Genomic DNA, 20,964 nt, shown 5'->3' on the forward strand with positions numbered 1-20,964 from the left:
TACTCTCCTTCATCTATACAAATGACATGACTAGTTCCTTGTTTCTTTGATTCACATTAGTGGTGATAAGCCTGAACTGATTCAGTCATGCATGTGTTCCTGAGACCCGGCAAGTGCTGGAACACATTTGACTTAGTTTTATTACCTGTGGACATGGAATTGAGTACACTTAACTGACCTCTAAAAAGATTCACTACAGCAATTATCTTCTAGCTATTGGCCAGACCAAATAATAAGAACCAACAACTTCCATTTCTGCCTGGATTACTAGGACATGGGATGAAAAGCATTTTGCTTCTTGTCTCTTGGCATTTAAAAGAAATTTTATTTCCCTACTGCCAAATGAGAAACTGATATTCAACAGGTCTTTAACTTATAAACATGCATTAAACTGTACAGCCTGCTTTGGAAAAGAGAATGACAAATAGTCAAGAATGACAATATAATTAAATAACAGCAGAAAACTGGAGTCAAAAGAAAAGCCCCAAAAGCATATATCCCTGGAGAAATGAAAACATAGAGTACTTTGCATTAAGTTTTCTACTGCAAAATGAAACACAGCAAGTATGTTTAATAAGCTTCTTATTAAAAAATATTGGTAGTTAGGATTTCAGCCATGCAGTGTATCAGGTGTATCAAGGTAGTAGTAGTAACCCTGCTGATCACCCTGTTACTGAGATTACAAACAGACATTATAGCATTTTTGATATTGGCTAAAATAATATTCTGCTTTGGTGATAGACATAAAATTTACTTTAAAAGTGAGTGTATTTTGCGGTTATCAAATATAAAATGTGGTCATCCTGTGATTAAAAAAAATCATGATTTGAGAACATTTCTATATTAATAAGAATGCATTCAATACATTTTTATGGCAGTTGCTGTTAACTTCATTTGTTTGCTGAATCATATTATTTAAGAGTTTCAATTTTATGGCAAAATACATATTTACAAAAGCAAGAGATGACATTAAATTCAGTGTCATTACTTTTCTCCTTGCCCATCCCATATCGACTTTATAAATATACCTATATATCCATCAGTTTAAAAGAAAGAGGACATTAGATGAATGAAACAGTGTAGAGTATTAGCTAAATTTGAAAAAGCATAAAGCACAAATAAATGTATTTTTATTTTGTTCATATTGGTATTAACAGTGGTCTCTTTTTACTCTTGCTAAACTGTGATTTAAGAACTCAAAATGCTTCAAAACCTCATGCCATTTTGGGAAACAAAATAAATGATAAAACACAACAGAAATGATAAACTTATTTCTGCCAATTTGTGAAAGAGCAGGCCAAGACTATAATGCCCAAACCTAACATTTAATTGTTTTCTTCTCAAGATCCTTCTGCTAGTTGGACAGATAGTTTTCTCATGGATGTGGACGGCACTTACTTTTTAACAAGCTGGTTCAAAGCAACACTGTAAGTTTTCTTATTTCTAAATCAGCAGTGATATGTTAGGGGCCATTAAAAAAAAAAAGATACAATGTGCCATAAAATAAATGTTTAAAATAGGACATAAGCAAAAATAATCTTTACTTTCCAGGCTTTTTATATTGTTAACCAGTGTTTCTAGATTTTTAGCATAATAACTAACAAAATACCTATTGGCATTTAAGGTCAGAAAATATATTCCATTGTTTCGAAGTTAATGTATGTATATCTGAATGGTGCGTTGTCATCCGATGCATTCCTGTGAATTATGGAATGATTAAATGTTCCATATTTGTTTTAATTTCATATATTATTATAGTGCTTTGCAATCACATAATCTTGGCCCAAGTGTGGCCCTTACTATGCTTGCCTAGATTAAGACAGAAATAATTCACATCACCAGATGGCCCAGAAGCCACAAACTCGAGTAAGCTCTCACACAAACATATGATAGAGAATCACTTGATTCTCTACTAGATTACAAACTGACAAAACTTTTTTGAATACTCATATTAAAAAAAACCTTAGGATGCTTATGAGTCGCAAAGTCAATGCTGATTTATGGGCAAAAGAAGAGAAAATTCAATTAAACTCACTTATTTTAAAAAATTGAGAATGCCTAAAAAATATTTTTAACAGAACCTTTTTCAATCCTAGTTCTCATGTGCTAGGAAATGTCATGAGATTCCACAGACAAAGGTCTATTAACGCCATATAGCTACTCAGGTCTCAAATGATTAGCACTATAAGTTCTTAGGTCTAGGATTCCACGGCTATGACTAGGTCAGTGATTACAAGCCATGGCAACAAACTGCAATTGTTAAATTGCACTGCTGTTAATAGATCAATTTTAAATAAACAGGGAGGGGAATATCTGGGATTAAAGTAGCTCTTATGCTGTGATCTGTGCTCTTTCACTTTTACATAATTATATAAGTGGACATGTTAACTCTCAAATCTGTTTTCTGAAGACTCTTACATAGGTTACACTTTATTGAGGGGCTAACCAACCTCTACATAATTAGTGCTACAAAATACACATTTACTCCAGTCTTACCAGGTTGACCTACTGGTCCAGGAATTCCTGGTGGCCCTGGTGGTCCCTGAATACCTGTTCCTGGCAGCCCAGGAGGTCCCATTGGCCCAGGTTGTCCATTTGGTCCAATGTCACCTTTAAGGAATAAGTATAGTTTAGATATTAAAAATAACAGCAACAGATGAGTCACTAGTCTTTAGCACTGGTTCACAAAGTTATAATTACAATGATTTTGTAGTATGTTTTAGCATATGTTTGCTAAATATCAAGTTTCAGAATCAGTTATGTCACATCCAAAAACTTCCTACCTGAATTCTCATTGAAAATGCAGTATATTTGCAGACAAATCTGGGAGGAATTAACTGTGTGTTCCCATCTACACATACGATTTATTAACCAATTAATTTTACCCTTTTTCCAGTCGTTAATAATAGAGTTTTATTTTTTTCCACAAATACATTAGGCAATTTTGTTTTATTAATTTATAGGTATGATATAGATTTTTTGCAAATTATGCTTTATTTCTTATTTACTTCAATATTTACAAACACACCATTCTATTTGTCACAATGAGATTTTGCACATTATTTCTGCTACCTGGAACATCCTTCCCTAAAGATTCAGTTCAAATGTCACCTCCGATATGAGGCTTCCCAAAGGTACCTTAAATGAGGCCCTGAACAAAAGTAACATATGAGGTAAACTGAATGCTTCATCTTCTCTTTCCTTTTTGTTTAATGATTCCAGTGTTCAGTCTTAAGCACATTTTCTTCCTCATATAGTTCTTCCCTGATGGATATTAGCCTTATTAATTTATTATTGGTCACTATGTTGCTTGAAAATGTTGTATCAATTTCTCCTCTAGTTTAGTTATGAAGTTCTGGTACCGAGCCACTGGTTTAAGTGTATCTGGTGGGTGAACTTTTATTGTGATCTGCTTGCTGTGTGTTGACTAAGGTCTACTGGCCCAAAACATTAGTGATACACATTCATAAAAGTTCCTGTTGAGATAAGCACTATCAGGGTGATGCCACCTAGGTTTTCTTCCAGTAGAGAATAATCTCAGAGATCTTCAAGAGCAGAGTCTATGCCTTTGTGATTCTAGTGATTCACGTAGTACTAGGCACAGAATAAGAACATAATAGACGTTTCAGGAATAAAGGAATTATACAGCAGAAAGCTCCAAATTCTTTTTTTTTTCTAGCACCTTAGGAACTCTACTGAGGTTTTAATATTTGAGAATGATTCCTATTAGGATATGGGATCCTATATTTCCTTTCAGAGGTTAGGCAAATGCTTGATAAAGAGCTGATGTTCAAAATAGGCTTCAACTCTTTTCTTTCCAACCTCTGTCTCAAGGATATTTTCATAAACAAAGTATACTGAGTGAGTAATTTCCATATGGAGATTGTTTGCCACATAGCTTATCATTTGAAGTGTTTCTATCTGTAAGTTTTGGGGTCACAGGTCTAAGCTGGGGGAGGTAATTAATGGGAAACACTATCTGTAACTTTCAGTGTTACAGTTTATAGCTGGCCATGATTGTCTACTCAAAGACAGGAAGGTATTTTTAAAAGCGCTTATCTGAGAAGAATTTGTATTGGGTTAGTTTGGGGCTCTTGCTGGCACAATATAGCCTGTTTAAATTTGGCTATGCTGTTTTATTGCTTTAATGGGAATCAATCCAACATGTTTCAAGAGCATGGGGTTGTTCAGATTATTCTCTGGGGGCTGAAACGTTGACCAGGAGAGTCCAGTTCCTTGAAAATCAGAAAGGAAAAAAAAACAATTGCCAAACCAGTTAGACTAATTCTATTCATATATATAATTAGGGAAATCAAAATCAAGAGGATAGAAGAAACCAATAAAGAAATGAGCAAAGGACGTGAGCAATTTACATGTCCTTTAAACATATGAAAAGACAGTCAATTTCACTCACAATAATGGAAATACAAATTTAAACTACCCTGAGAATAAAGGCAAAGGACCTAGTATATCCAAAGAAATTTTTAAAAAAGAAGAAACTTGGAGAACTTACTTTACCAGATATCAACTCTTTCTATAAAGCTACTACAATATAAACAGTTGGTACTAACTTAAGGATAGTAAAATAGATAGGCAGAACTGACAGCACAGAAATAGACCCACACATAGTCATTTGATTTTTGACCCAGACACCAAAGTAATCCAATGAGAACGGAGCTATTTTAAATAAATGATGCTAAGCAAAAGTTATCTGAAATGCATGATAGTCTCCAAGATAAAAGCTAAAACTATAAAATTTATAAAACAAAACAGAATATATTTGCAATGTTGGAACGGGAAGTTTTCTTAGATGAAACACAGAAAAAAATAAATCATATAAGAAAAATTGATAAATGAAAAATCAATAAAATTAAAACTTTTGCTGGTCACAATACACTGATAAGAAAATGAATAGGCAAGCCAGATAGGGATAAAATACTCATAAACATATATTTGACAAAGAACCAGTATGCAGGATATGTAAAGGTCACTTCCAACTCAACAATAAAAAGAGGAACAACCCATATTTTAAAATGGGAAAAATATCTGAATGTGTAAATAATCCACCAGTACATGTAAAAGAGCTCAACATCATTAGTCATCAGGTAAATGCAAACTAAAATGAAAATAAATCTACTAAAATTCAAAAATGAAAAGACTGATAACACCAAATTTTGGAGAGAATGTGGAACAACTGAAACTTTCATACCGTATTGGTCAGGAAATGATACAACCATTTTGGGAAAAGGTCTAGTAATTTCTTTTTTTTTTTTTTTTATTATTGAGGTATAGTTGATTTATACTATTATATAAGTTTCAGGTGTACAACACAGTGATTCACAATTTTAAAGGTTATACTCCATTTATAGTTATTATAAAATATTCACTATATTCCTGTGCTGTACAATATATCCTTGTAGCATATTTATTTTATAGTAATTAGTAGTTTGTCCCTCTTCATCCCCTACCCCACCTTACCCCTCCCCCCTTTCCTCTCCCAACTGGTAACAACTAGTTTGTTCTCTATATCTGTAAGACTGTTTTCCTTTTTGTTATATTCACTAGTTTGTTTTATTTTTTAGATTCTACATATAAGTCCTATCATACAGTATTTGTCTTCCTCTGATTTACTTCACTAAGCATAATACCCTCCAAGTCCATTCATATTGTTGCAAATGGCAAAATTTTATTCTTTTTTGTGGCTGAGTAGTATTCCATTGTGTATATATACCACATCTTCTTTATCCATTCATCTGTTGATGGGCACTTAGGCTGCTTGCATGTCTTCGCTATTGTAAATAGTGCTGCAATGGACACTGGGGTGCATGTACCTTTTGAATTATAGTTTTCTCTTGATATACGCCCAGACGTGGGATTGCTGGATCATGTGGTAGTTCTATTTTTAGTTTCTGAGAAACCTCTATACTGTTTTCCACAGTGGCTATACCAATTTACATTCCTACCAACAATGTACAAGCGTTCCCTGACAAAGGTCTAGTAGTGTTTTATATAACTAACATGTACCTCTCTTATGACCCAACAATTCTACTCTTAGGTATTTACTCAAGCATAATGAAAGCACATATCCATTAAAAAAAAGTTGTAAAAGAATGTTCTTAAGAGTGTCACTCGTAATAGCCCAAAACTTTGACACAGTCCAGGTGTCCATCAACAGAGAGTAGACAAACAAACTTTGGTATACTTATACAATGAAATGCTCAATAAAATAATAAAGGACTACTGATAAGCACAACAAAATGAATGAATCTCAAAAACAATAAGCTCAGTGAAAGAAGCCCTACAAAGAAAGTGCATGCTATATAATTCCAAATGGATTTCTAGAATAGGTAGAATTAATTTACAATACTCTGACTATAATTACTTGCATGATGATTCAGAATTTTCCTAAGACTTGTTTCTGGCTCCATTGGTTTCTCCTCCACTATCCATATACTTCCTGTGCTGACTGACAGTGGACCTCCACATTGTGATCAGACCCCTGGCCTTACAACCTCATATCTTAAAGCTACTACAGGAGCAGTCCTGATAACTTTTCTTACAATGGAGTTGTTTTTCATAACTTACTTATGCAAAGGCATTGTTGCAAACTGCATAAATAGACTCCACTATTCCCAAGAAAAATATATGCCCCGAATAAAAAAAAAATTTATGATGAAAAAAATCATTACAGTACGGTTGCCACTGTGGATGTTGGGGTAAAGACTGCAGAAAGGGGCAAAAGGGAAATTTCTGGAATCATATCTTGATGGGGGTTTGGTTACACAGGAGTATGCATCTGTTAAAATCCAGATAATGTACCCTTAAGATTTGCACATTTCATTTACTGTGAATTTTGTATCAAAAGAAAAAGAACCACCACAGAATTACAGTTAATGACATCCATGCTGCAGTATTTAGGGAGAAGTGTACTGCTGTTGTAATTTACTTTGAAATGCATTAAAAATAAGTCAATGAAAGGAGAAAGGGATAAACAGATATGTGACAAATCATGCACAGTAAAATGTTGATAGTAGAATATCAATGGTGGGTGTATAGTAGTCACTATAAGATTCTTTCCACTTTGCTATATATACATAAAATTTAAAAAAATTAAATGTTGGCAGAGAAATAAAATATTCATTGTAGAATCTAGGTGGCAGATATATGGGTTTTCACTGTACAATTCTTGTTTAATTTTTCTGTGTGTTTGAAATTTTTCACAATAAAATGTTTAAAAAACTACACCAAGATACCTACTTATTTCCAACAGTTTGGCAAAAATCCAAGAGCTTATCAACATACTCATGTAGCAAGGCTGTGGGGAAACAAGCACACTCATACATTTTTGCTGGGAGTGTAAAAGGGTACAAATGGAGAGGAATCTGTCAATATCTAGAAAGGTATTTGCCCTTCCATTCAGAAAAGCCATTTTATTACTCTATTTTAACATTATACCTGTACACATATGAAATAACACGTATGCAGTATTATTCACTGTGGCATTATTTCTAATAAGAAAAGACTGCCAAAACCCAATCTGGCAACTAGCAACTGGTAGAATAAACCATGGTATCCCCAAGTAATTCAATACTAGGCAGCTATTTTTTAAAAATCACGATCTCCATGTACTAATATGGAGGAGTCTCTAGAATATAAAGTTAAATGAAATAAGTGCAAAAAGTTAGTACTCTATCTTTTGAGAAAAGTAGGAAATAAAAATATATATATTCTTATTGGCTTGTATTTGTAAGAAGGAACACCAGAAAGATAAATAAGTAACTAAAAAAATGGGTATATATGGAATGAGGAGGAACATAGTGGATGGAGATGAGGTAAAGGGAAGACTTCTATAAAAGTGTTATTTCAATACATATATGATTGTATCACCTATACAGTGAAATAAAACAGAAAATATACCAATGGAGGATTTTTTTAATAAGCCGTGATAGGGTGGCAGCATAGGCTTTCTAGTTAATTGGGATTATTACCCATAAATTTCCCCAACAGTTTCAATTTCTATAAATTTAAAAGCAAATTGAGAAGTAGCAACAGTCTGCATACCTTTTGGTCCAGGTAGCCCATCCAAGCCGGCTTGTCCTGGAGGACCTTGAGGTCCTGGGAAACCACGATCCCCTTTTGGACCAAGTATTCCTTTGAAACCTGGGAGTCCTGGAGGCCCAGGTGGCCCAGGTAGCCCGAATCCTGGTTCTCCCTTGAGCATACACATGATAAAACACAACAAAAACTCCTATGACTTTCTTGGTGTTTACTGTTTACTATAGAGAATTTAAAGCAGAAAATACAAGGTAATATTTTCCCCTCCATGGTAAAGGGAGTGGGATAATTAGATGAAAAGTAATTGGTATGCAGGACAGAATATCTGGAAGAATAGGAAATTGGGCTTAGTAAAACAAATTGAATTATTTGGTCTGGTTTCAGGAGAAGATAGAGATAACTGAGAGAGCATGAGACTAAAGAACCCAAGTGAGGAAATGTGATTACAGACTGGGTACTGTATTAGATGATTATTTTAAATTTGACTAGGTATGATAATGGAATTGTGGGTTTTCTATATAATGTCTGTTTACTTAGAGATGAATACTGAAGTATCGATATTTATAGGTGAGATGACACAATACTGAGATTTGGATTAAAATACTTCAGCAAAGAAAAAAAGAGCAGATAAAGCAAATATGATAAAATCTTGATAGTTTGGAATCTGACGAATGGATATATGAAAGTTCACTCTATTATTCCTTTTACTTTTGATTTCATTTGAAAAGGTTCATAATAAAATTAAAACAATAGAGAAGTGATTTCTCATGAGAACTGTGGTCATGGTCAATTTTTCTTCGCATGGGAAAAAGGTATTGATAACAATCATAAAAACACAGGAAGTTTAAATTAATTAAGCACAGAGAAAATACAGGAACAGTGAGGATTACTGTATACTACGGCAGTTTGCTGGAGGCTGACGAAGGAACATTTTAGATTAGCTAAAATATAATAAGAGGAATGGAAACCAACTCAAACACTATTATTAGTATTACTAAGTCAACAGCATGATTTGCATTATGTATCTGGCATGGAATTGGGACACAGGGGAAAAGTATGAGAAGTACTCGACATGATATTCAACACCATTTCAACCAATCATCACACAGACATGCACAGAGATTAAATGGAATGGTGGTACTACAAAAAAGCACACAGGAAGCTGATGACTATATTCTCTCATCTCATCTCATCTCATCTCATCAAATAACCAGTCACTCTAAAACACATTCATAAACTTCATTTTTTTGCCTCAAATTTGACCTCTTGGACTATTAAAAAGTGTTTGGAGTTAAATATTTTAAAATAAAAATACAATAAGTTAAGTTTTATTTACATAGTGAAGACTTGGGATGATGTCTAAGTCAAAATACAGAAGGCTAAGGGGAAGGCAGGGGGACTAGAAAAAGAAGAAAGAAGAAATTAAAATGTCTCAGACCTTTGGTCCTGGAAAGCCTGGTGGCCCAGAAGGACCTTCTAGACCAATTCTTCCAGGTGACCCAGGTGCTCCTGGAGGTCCTGGGATTCCAGGAAAACCTGTAAAATTAGAAGTCATTTGTTAATCCCCAAAGAGAGGACACTGTAAGAAAGATACCCAAACTCCCAAACCCACATTTTTACCCTATTCAATCATAATTAGTGACTACAGTAAGATGTTAAAACCACAATGACATTCTAGTTGACTACTCCAGACGAAGCCTTACAGATACCTGACATTCTCTCTCAATCACCCTATGGTCCTATTATTTTCATATAGGGTTAATATGCGTGGAAGATATGCTCTTCTAAAGGAAAATGAAAGCTATTACCAATGAGACAGAACTAAACTTAAGGAATGAATCCCACACAAAAATGCAGAGAAATTTTTCTTCTGCTTACATCTGGATATAGTATGGTAAAAGACCTACCACATAATTCTAGAAAGGAGCTAAAAACAATTGCAGATATTATACACATATATACACAAAAAATCAAATCTCTTTTGAAATCATTTAGAATAAATGAGTAAGGACATGTTTAAGCACTGTTCTCAGATCAATGCACACTCTTGCCATTCATGACAAAAAAAATTCTATGAAGAATAAAGCAGAACTGAAGCAACAGCCCTAAAAATTTCAGTAAATCAAGACAATATGATTTAGGATAAAACATTGCTTGGATATACGTGTGCAATAAATCTGTTCTCTGTTTAATATAATCCATTCATTTAACAAATCTCTACTGAGTGCTTACTATGTGCCAGGGACTTTTCTGAGCCCTGAAAATACAATGGTGAACACAAAAGACAATAATTACTGTGATTTTTAAAGCTTATATATCATTTTCGCATACCTAGGATTTAGATATTTTCTTTTCTGGCATGTTTTAGACAAAGACAATGAAACTACAGTGCCTACATGCTGTGACTTTTCATTTACATTCTTTATTGCACATAGAAAGAAAGCTGCAACTAATATATTTTATCTGTTGTGTGAACTGCACCAAAGAATAATATCACACCGACCAGCTAACCTACCTTGCCTGCTACCCAGTCCTACATACCTTTGGGACCAGGTGGTCCAGGAAGCCCGATTCCAGGGATACCTGGTTCTCCTTTGCTGCCAGGTATTCCTGGCAAGCCTGGCTGGCCTGGGAGTCCAGGTTCACCTGTGGAAAAACAGCAGTTTTTTTGGAAGTAGCCAAAGAAAGAAGCCATCAAGTGTTGAAGACATGGTCAAATAAATTCCGCACATACCTGGAAGACCTACTTCACCATCTCTTCCTGGGTTACCAGGCAAGCCAGGCTTCCCTGGCTGTGTTATGGTCTGACCTGGATCACCTTTAGGACCTAAGAACAAGCGCAAATTAATAGTGAGTGGGGGGTTCCTAGGTGGTGCAGTGGTTAAGAATCTGCCTGTCAATGCAGGGGACACAGATTCGATCCCTGCTCCAGGAAAATCCCACATGCCGTGGAGCAACTAAGCCCGTGTGCCACAACTGCTGAGCCTGTGCTCTAGAGCCCGTGAGCCACAACTATTGACCCCGTGTGCCGCAACTACTGAACCCCATGCGCCTAGAGCCCATGCTCCACAACAAGAGAAGCTACGGCAACAAGGAGCCTGTGCACCACAATGAAGAGTAGCCCTCGCTCACGGCAACTAGAGAAAGCCCACACGCAACAATGACCACCAAACACAGCCAATAAATAAATACATAAATACATAAATTTATAAAAAAAATAGTGAAAGGGAAGTGTTCACCTGACTAAAGATCTCCATTAATTAAAACAAAAAAAGTATTTATAATCTTTTGAAAATGCAAACTAACAAAAATCCGCAAGAAAAACCATCCTATATATATTTTCAAGGAAGACACTAAACAGAAGGATGAAATTTCAAAGACAAAAGTAGATGACAGTTTTAAGAGTTTCCATAAAGATGGCATCTATAAAAATATTTTCTAAATGTACGTCAAGAGAAAAATATTTATTTGGTCAACCAGTGGTACTTTAAGGTTTTATATGCACAAAGTCCAAGTACACCTACTTCTCATTAATTGAAATAAGAATTTGAAATAGGCTCAGGATAAAGATGGATTTCTTAAACATGACATAAAAAGCACTAACCATGAGAGAAAAGATTGATAAATTTGACTACACTCAAATTGGTTTCTGGTCATTAAGACACTATACAGAGAGTGAAAATGGTCAGCCATAGTGAATGAACATTTTGCAAACTAAATAGCTAACAAAGAACTAATACCCTGAATATATATATATATATTCCTCCAAATCAATAAGAGAAAGAAACAATCCAAAAGAAAAAATAGTCAAAACACTTGAATAGACATTTCACAAATGGAAATTCAAATAGTCAACAAACATATGAAAAGGTGCTAAATGTTAATATAATCAGAGAAACATACACTAACTCTCCCACGAGACATATCACACTCAACAGATTGGCAAAAATGAAAAAGTCTCACAATATAAAACATTTATGAGGATACAGAGCAACAAGAAACCTCTAATACTGCTGATGGGAGTATAAATGCGTGCAACTGCTTTGGACATAGTTTGCAATTATACAGTAAAGCTGAAGATGTATTTATTCTGTGCCTAAAAAATGCTAACCTTAAATACATACCCTAGCCCAGGGACTGGCAAATTTTTTTCTGTAAAGGACCAGACAGTATATACTTTAGACTTTGTGGGCCATATGGTCTCGGTAGCAACAAGTCAACTCTGCAGTAGTAGTGCAAAAGCAAGCATAAGCAATAGTGAATGGGTGTGGATGTGCTCAAATAAAATTTTCATTTATGACAATATGTGGAGAGCCAGATTTGTAGTTTGCTGAATCCTGTAACAGAGCAGTGTGTGCACATGTACACCAGAATATATATAAAAGAATGCACAGAGGCATTGTTCATAATAGGCCTGTACTATAAATAACTCAATTGTCCATTAACAATAGAACGCATAAAGCAACGGTGATACACACACACACACACACACACACACACACACACACAGTGAGACACTGTACAGCAGTGAAAATGAATATACTCTATCCATACACAAAGTTAACAGAAAGAATACTTACCCTATGATTCCACTGACATATAGTTCAAAAAGAAGCATAATTGAAGTACTTTGTTTAGGAATACATATCTAGGTGATAAAACTATATATGGAAGGAAATTACGCAAAAGTCAGGACAGTGTTTACCTTTGGAGAAATGGAACGGGATTATGATCAGGAAAGGACAGAGAGTGGAGGCCAGGGGTTTCCAGGATGCTGGCAATGTACTGTTTCTTGACATGTGTGGTAGTTATGTGTGTGTTTCCATTATAATTATTTGTTAAACTTTGCATTACATATATCATGTACATTATATATATCATGTAGCTAAAAACAACAATAGTCACAATAAATACAGTCAGAAAAAATTTAAAGAAAAGCCCCTCTTAAAACACACACACACACACACACACACACACACACACACACACACACATACATTTATGTTTCCTTGCTAAGGAGCTTTGAAAAGCCCAAATACAAATGGCCAGGGAAACATAACTCTCATGAAAGGAAGCCAAGAATGGCCTAAAGATAATACATTTCTGCTTTTAAGCACCACACTAAAAACAAAACAACCATAGTAAACTCACCTGGTATTCCTGGCTGGCCTGGATTTCCTGCTACACCTTGCACGCCTTTTTCACCTGCTGGGCCTGGAGGGCCAAAACCAAGAGGGCCCATAGGCCCCCTATTTCCTGGGAGACCTGGCAAACCTGGGTTTCCAGGGGGACCTCTTTCACCCTTAAAAGCAATTCCACCCTGAAAAGGGAAAAGTTTACTACAGAAACATAGAGATATAACAGCTATCTGTAGGTTGGTATTACTAAGCACAACTAGAGAAATGATACAGCCATAAACAGTTCTTCTTAAAAACTGTCTGTGTGTGTTATCATGGGATGGTATGTGTGATCACTCTACTTATTCATTCTTTCAACAAATATTTTTGAGTTCCTGCTATGTGCCAGGTGCTGGTGATAAAGCAAAGAATAAAAATAGGCAAAAATCTCTGCGTTCATGAAGCTTACATTCCAGTGTAAGTCAAGAAGTTTACAGGCTAGGTAACATTTAATAAAATACCACTTTCTACCTAAATATCCTGGGCTGTGTGTTGTGCACAAAATAAGACTATTCATTTATTATCACTCTTTAGGCTCCATAGCACACTTAACATGGCCATCTACTCAGACTAATCTCTAAGCTTACTATATATAAAAACCAAATTAGACTTTTGTTGTCAGGGCTAAATAAAACCAGACAAGGCTATGTGGGATAAGAAAAGGTGAACCTCACACCGACCCATAAGCATCTTAACCGCCTGCCTACCTATTCATAGCAAATATTACTCAATATAATAGTGGGTTAAGCAGAAAGAATTAATAAAACCACTGAGAGAAAAGAACGGTAAAGAAACCCTATGTAGTCAATAACAATGTACCATTAGTATATATAATCACTTTCTTTTAAGCGTTGATTAGATGCTCATCTCAGCACCAGGTCCATCCTAGGGAACGTCACTAATAATTTGACATCACAAAACCAAGAATATCAAACCAACTCACAGGTTCTCCTTTGGGGCCAGGAAGCCCTGGCAATCCATCCTGTCCAGGGGTGCCAGGTAAACCAGGAAGCCCTGGAGCTCCAGGGGAACCCAAATCTCCTTTGTCACCCTTCATTCCTGGAAAAGTCAGGACGTCACCAGGTTCACCTTTAGGTCCAGGAAAGCCCATAGCACCTGGAGCTCCTGGTATGCCCTGGGGCGGGGGGGCGGGGGAAAGAAATAAAGAGAGGAAAAAGAAGAGAGAGAAAAAGACAATCAGTTTCTTTTTTCCTAATACTTTCTCCAGTTTAACCCATCATCCTGCCCAATAACATTTAGTGTACAAAGCTATATGAGTCAAGTGAGACATATGAGTCAGGGAGAGTCAAATAATCAAATAAATCATAATAGGAAAACTAAATTTCTTTTACATATATCCACAAGTGAAAATCAAAGTGTAAATGGGTTTCTTTTACTTCTTTTGTTCTATAATAGACTCAAAACTTACTGTTAATCCTTTGGGACCGGTTGCACCAGCGTGTCCTTTTTCACCCTTCTGTCCCGGGAAACCAAGAGATCCTAATAAACATACACACACAGACACACACACACAGAGACACACACATACAGAGACACACACACACACACAGAGTAATGTGAGCTTTGAGCTTGAAATCCTGACAAAGCTCATATAAAAATCAGCAAGTCAGGAAGTCAAGTTTTAAAATAAGAACGCCATTCAACCCCATTGAACAAGTCACATTTTGATTCTTCTATTTTCTCTGAAGATGAGATCATCATCTCTGGTAGGTAAATCTAACATTTCCTGGTATATACAACATTGTATCCTTAAGTACTTCCAATTCCAAAGCCTCTCCGAGCTTGCAGCTACCAAGTACTATGCACAAAAGTTCTCGGCTTTTATAACCACCCCATTACCAATGGGAGAAGGAGATAAAGACAAAGTCTGCATATCTTTCTTTGTTCTTACTTAAACAATTTTCCTAGATTCATGCCAGTTCTTTCTTTAATTTGTCATTCCCTAAAATTTTGTTTATGAGAAAGGATTGGTGCTCAAAGACTAGAGGAAATATTACTAAAGCAGTGCTCTCAAAATGGGTCCCTGGACCAGCTACCTCAGCATCACATGGGTACTGGTTAGAACTGCTAATTCTTGGTCCCTCCACCCCAGGTCTACTGAATGAGAAATGTTGGGGGTGGGACCCAGCAATCTGGGTTTTACCAAGCCCTCCAAGTAATTCTGACGCACGCCCAAGTTTGAAAACCACTAGACTGGAAGTACAAGGCTAGATGATTAACTTCCAGGGGCAGCTATAAGACTTGCTGAAAATCTATTTCCAAGCACCAAATGAACTGGTTCCTCTGGCAGACACACTAGACAGAAAGGTTAGAGATCTGGTGTCTATTCTCAGCCCTGATTGACTCAGACATAAAGTGTGATTTCAAGAGAATATAATATTGGGATACTCCAAGAGGCAGTTGAGTAAAAGAGTTGTGGGTCTGATGGATATCAAATATGGTTCTGACTGGAAATAGGGAAAGACGAGTTATGTATAGAAAGAGGAAGACAAATATCACATGATATCGCTTCTATGTGGAATCTAAAAAAAGCATACAAATGAACTTATCTACAAAACAGAAATCACAGTCACAGATGTAGAAAACAAACTTATGGTTAGCGGGGGTAAGGGGGGGAGGGATAAATTGGGAGATGGGGATTGATATATGCACACTGCTATACACAAAATAGATAACTAATAAGGACCTACTGTATAGCACAGGGAACTATAATCAGTACTCTGTAATGATCTATATGCGAAAAGAATCTAAAAAAGTGGATATATGTATATGTATAACTGATTCACTTTACTGTACACCTGAAACTAACACAACACTTACATCAACTATACTCCAATAAAAATGAAAAAAAAAAGAAAGAGGAACATTTAAAAATTTTTTAATTAAAAAAATAAAGAAGAATATTGGCAGTTGACTGCCAAACTCCCATTAGAAGCCCCGTTTCTTAATGACAATATGCGATACATCCCAGTGACTAGAATCTCTGCCACTGGAAACCATACTCAGGGGCCAGGCATTATGAACATTTTCCCCAGTATTCTGGAATAAAGAAGTCTGACTCTGTATAAGTTATTTTCCTCATCATATGGAAAATAAGGAAGACAGTTTTCCTGGAATAATACTGTTGAAATGCTTTAATAGAAAATGTTGGTACTGGTTTGCAAGGCAGAAATACAGAAACAGATGTAGAGAACAAACATATGGACACCAAGTGGGGAAAGTGGGGAGGGTTGGTGGGGAATGAATTGGGAGATTGGGATGCCAAATTGTACACTCTAAATATATGCAGTTTATTGTATGTTAACTGTATCTCAATAAAAGTTCTCAAAAAAAAAAGCAAATGCTGGTACTGGAAACAAGATCATAATTTATTTCATGGCAGACAGTGACATGTCATATTTAATTATTTATGGATATGAGTGAATAGCTACAAAATGAGAAACTGGCATCATTCTAAAACTATAAGCTCACTAATATCTAGCCAAGAAATATTTTTAAAGGTTGCCCTAAGGCCAAACGTTTTACCTGGGGGACCTGGAAGACCTGGCAAACCAGGTTCACCTGGAGGCCCTGAAACACCAGTTCCAATACAGTTGAAGCAGGTGTCACCTTTGTCACCTAGAGAAAACCATAATGAAAAAACAAATTTTGCTTGAAGGGGTACATATACCTTCTTCAGATAGGTTCTAAAGAAGTTAGCACAAGGGGACAATATTCCTACCTAACAGTGTAGTTAGAGAAGCCTATATTTAGAATCAATTCACTTGATAAATATTTACTGAGCACTTACTACGTGCCAAGCACTGTTCGAGGAGTTTGTAACACATTGATAAACAAAACAGATAAAATCCATATCTTCACATTGTTCACATTCCACCAGTGGCCGGGTAAGCGAAATTGGATATGCTTAGGGATGGGGGTCGGTGGCAGGTTGCAATTTTAAATAGGGTGGTCAGGATAGACCTCATTGAGAAGACGGCATGTGATTAAAAAAAAAAAACTTAAAGGACATGGCATATGCATAACAACTGTAGAGCAAGCCAGGCAAAAGAGTAGCCATATTTGGCATATAGAAAGAATATCAAGGAGAACAGATTGCTGGAGTAGAGTAAGAAAGAGGAACCAGGTTAGACTGTTGAGAGGTTATAACAAGTGGCATATCATAAAATATCGCATAGGCCACCATAAAGACTGTGGCTTTTACTGTGAGTGAAATGAGAATCTACGAGAAGAAATTAAACAGAAAAGCAACATGATATGACTTAAGTTTTAAAAGGATGACTCTGGTTGCTATGTTAATAATATAATCTAAGTACAAGGATGGAAACAGGGTAACCATGTAAGTGGCTACTGCTGAAGTGACCTAGGAGAGATGGTAGCTCATTCCAGAGTAACAGCAACGAACATGATGAGAACTGGTTAGATTCTGGACATATCTGCAAGTAGAGCCAATGGGGTTTTCTCATGGATCATATATAGAATGCAAAAGAACAGGGAAATCAAGGATGACTCCAAGACAGATCAAAGATCAAAATGTAAAAGGCAAAAGGATAAAGCTTTTAGAAGAAAACGTAGAGGAATATCATCAGGTCCTTGGGAAAAGCAAAGATTTCTAAAATAGAAGATAAACAGCACTAACCCTAAAAGAGGACGTTAATAATTTGATTTCTTTTAATTAACAACTTCTGTTCAAGAAAAGACACGAGTAAAAAAGCAAGTCACAAGATGGGAAAATATATTTGTGATACATATATCCAACAACCCAGTTAAAAATAGAAAAAGATAGGTATTTTACAAAGAGAATGTACAAACTATAAGAAAAGAGGCTCAGCACCAATAAGTTGTGAGGGAAATGGAAACTAAATCCTCTTTGTAAAGTGGTTTGGTAATATTTATGGAATCAAAATCTATGCCTACCCTATAACCAAGCAATTCCATTACTGGGTTTACACAACAGAAATGAATGCTTATGTCCTATGAAATATATATAGATAAGAATGTGCATACCAGCTTTATTCATAATAGCTCCGGACCAAACGTCCATTAACATTAGAATGGATGTTCTGGAATATTCATTCAATGAAATACCAAAGAGCAGTGAAAAAATACTGCTACAAACAAAAACATGGATATATCTCACAGGTACAATATTAAGCAAAATAAACCAGATAAAATATTAAGGCATAAAAGAGCTCACACTGTACAATTCCATTTCTACAAAGTTCGAGGTTAGGCAAACTGTCTGACTGAGGATAAAACAGTGGTTACCTTTGGGAGTGTTGACTAGGATGCACAAGAGAGTCTTCTAGAGTCCTGGAAAAATTCTATATTTTGATTTAGATTGTAGTTACATGTGAGATGATAGACACAGAGAGATATAGAGACAGAGTATAAGAAGAGACACATCTATATATAGACAGACATATCTATACATCTAATATATACAATATGCCAGGGAGGTAGGAAGGAAAACAGAGCATGTTATATACTGAAAACTAAGTGAAGAAAGTGTTTAAAGAATGGGAAAATCAAGGAAAAAAATGGACTGAGACTTGATATTTGAATTGGCAGTGAATAGGCTGCTGATGACTTTGAGAAAAGCAGCATCTATAGAATGATGGGTGGGGAGGGGAGGAGTAAAGTCCTGGCTGGAGTATATTTAAGAGAAAATGAAAGGAGTTATCTAGAGATGGTGAGTCGAAAATTCCTGAAGAGTTCTGCTGCAAATGGAAGCAGAGGAATAGAGTAGTATCTGGCAGGGTAAGTGGGATTCTGATAAAATATTTTTTAGATGGGTAAAAAAAGCATATTTGTATACTGCTGGGAATGATCCAGTAAAAGGGATTAATGATATAGGAGAGACAAGGATTTCTGGCATGAAATCTTTGGGGGAAACAAGAGGAAATGGAATCTCCTGTACAAACAGAATTGCTTTAGATAAGAGCAGTAACAATAATAGGCAGGAAGGCAGGATATAGGGGCACAGATGCAAATAGGCGGGTAAGTGTGGTGGTGGCAGCAATCTGTGAAAGTTCTCCTGTTGCTGCTTCAAGTGGTCAGTGAAGGGCGAAGCAAAGTCTAAAATACTAAATGAGAATGGAAGAGCAGGTATTACGTTTGAAGAGAGAAGAGAAGGTGCGGGCTCAGAAGAGGTAGTAATTTGGAATTACCAGGGCTGTGCTTTTGTTCCAAGTGAGTACAGTGGCAGGAAAGGAGCGCAAAGGAGTCAAGAGTTTATGCGTGAGATTGATTACAATGATTGATCATGGAATTTAAGCTGGGTTAAGAGACAAGAAAAGACATCAAAAAGTTGAGGGATAGTCAAAGTTGGTAGGTTTCAGTTAGTTTGAAGTAACGCTGGAATCAGGTTATTAGAGGTAGTGAGAAAGACAGGATATAGTGGTCAGAAAACAAGATTCAGGAAACCAAAATATGGAAGTATGCATTACTGGTCAGGTATGGTCTTGGGATACGACCGTGGGAGTGAGTGGCTGTGGTAGAGTGGAGGATATAGGGGATTTTGCTGATGATTTGAAAGAATGAAGGAATATGGGAATCAAACCTTTCACTCCTTGTTCTCCTTGGAGTCCTCTATCACCTGGAGATCCTGGAGGGCCAGGAGGGCCTGCTTCACATATCTCACCACCTGAGATAAGATAAAGCAAGAACAGCAAGCCAATTGTTGTAAAATATCCTAAAGACTCAACAAAAAAAGTCTGATAGGCTAGGGGAAAAAAGGATCTATTTTCAGTTATTTCTCTGCGGTAATACAACTACCTATAAACAAATGGAAGATATAATATTAGTGATAATTTGAAGAACAAATTTAAATATCAAAGAATCACCAAAAATCAAAAGTAGAAGCAGTGGAAGAATATTTAGCTATCAGAAATACAAAGAATGATGCCAACCTTCAGCTAGCTTTACTTATAAATAAAGACAAAACAAACAACAATAGAACTTAACAGGAGACAAGTATAGCTTACTAGGAGGGATGTGAGGGCCAGGAGGGCCAGGAGGTCCTGGAAGGCCAGGAGCCCCAGGCTGTCCATCAAGTCCAGGAGATCCAGGAATGGAAATTCCAGGTGGACCTTCATCGCCTTTCTGGCCTCTTTCCCCAGGAAAGCCAGGGGGTCCAGGAGGACCTATAACTGCAAGCCCTAAGATAAAAACAATACCCGTTAAAGTGATCAAAATCATCTTATTTTAGACATATTACTTTGGGTCTCAATGAGACATTAAGTAATGATAAGATCTTCCTTTCATGTATAATACTGGTTATGTTCTCTTTTTTTTTTATGAGAATCAACATCTAGAGAAAAGATGGAAAGTTCCAATAATGTAAGTACCAGTTTGAGTATAAAAAAGAATAATTTAAAGTAGCTTTATTACTTTTGGAAATGTACTAATAACTGACTATCTACTCACTCTCCTTTGACACTATGATCGCGCAATCTGAGAAATACTAGAAAGACATTTTCAGGAGCAAAAGAGGCATCTCAAAGTTCTGATGTAAATGTGGCTCTGTTTCTGGACATTCTTCTGTTCCACTATCTGTTCCTGCACCATTAACACACTTTTTCATTACTACAGCTTTATAATGTTTTCAAAACTGGTAAGGAAAATACATCCATCTTTGTTCATTTTAAAACCATCTTCACCACACTTACAAATTTACTATTCTAAATGAATTTCAGAATCAGCTTGTCAG

At 36.1% G+C, this 20,964-nt stretch overlaps 1 protein-coding gene across 3 annotated transcripts in view; it reads right to left on the reverse strand.

Moving 5' to 3' along the window:
• Window positions 1–20,964, reverse strand: part of COL4A5 (collagen type IV alpha 5 chain) — a 214,511-nt gene that overhangs the window by 56,856 nt on the left and 136,691 nt on the right. For all 3 annotated transcript variants that reach the window (XR_009050252.1, XM_057717836.1, XM_057717835.1), the window contains 11 exons: window positions 20,240–20,413; window positions 19,816–19,899; window positions 16,779–16,871; window positions 14,662–14,732; window positions 14,176–14,367; window positions 13,207–13,375; window positions 10,790–10,882; window positions 10,597–10,701; window positions 9,494–9,591; window positions 8,062–8,212; window positions 2,497–2,610 (listed from right to left, as the gene is read on the reverse strand). Coding sequence is in view for 2 of the 3 variants with exons in the window: in XM_057717836.1 (XP_057573819.1) it covers window positions 2,497–2,610; window positions 8,062–8,212; window positions 9,494–9,591; window positions 10,597–10,701; window positions 10,790–10,882; window positions 13,207–13,375; window positions 14,176–14,367; window positions 14,662–14,732; window positions 16,779–16,871; window positions 19,816–19,899; window positions 20,240–20,413 (1,344 nt within the window). In the remaining variant the exon portion in view is untranslated. The remainder of the gene's footprint in view (window positions 1–2,496; window positions 2,611–8,061; window positions 8,213–9,493; window positions 9,592–10,596; window positions 10,702–10,789; window positions 10,883–13,206; window positions 13,376–14,175; window positions 14,368–14,661; window positions 14,733–16,778; window positions 16,872–19,815; window positions 19,900–20,239; window positions 20,414–20,964) is intronic.

The sequence above is a fragment of the Hippopotamus amphibius genome, chromosome X, assembly GCF_030028045.1.
Source record: "Hippopotamus amphibius kiboko isolate mHipAmp2 chromosome X, mHipAmp2.hap2, whole genome shotgun sequence".
NCBI classification, from domain to species: Eukaryota; Metazoa; Chordata; class Mammalia; order Artiodactyla; family Hippopotamidae; genus Hippopotamus; species Hippopotamus amphibius.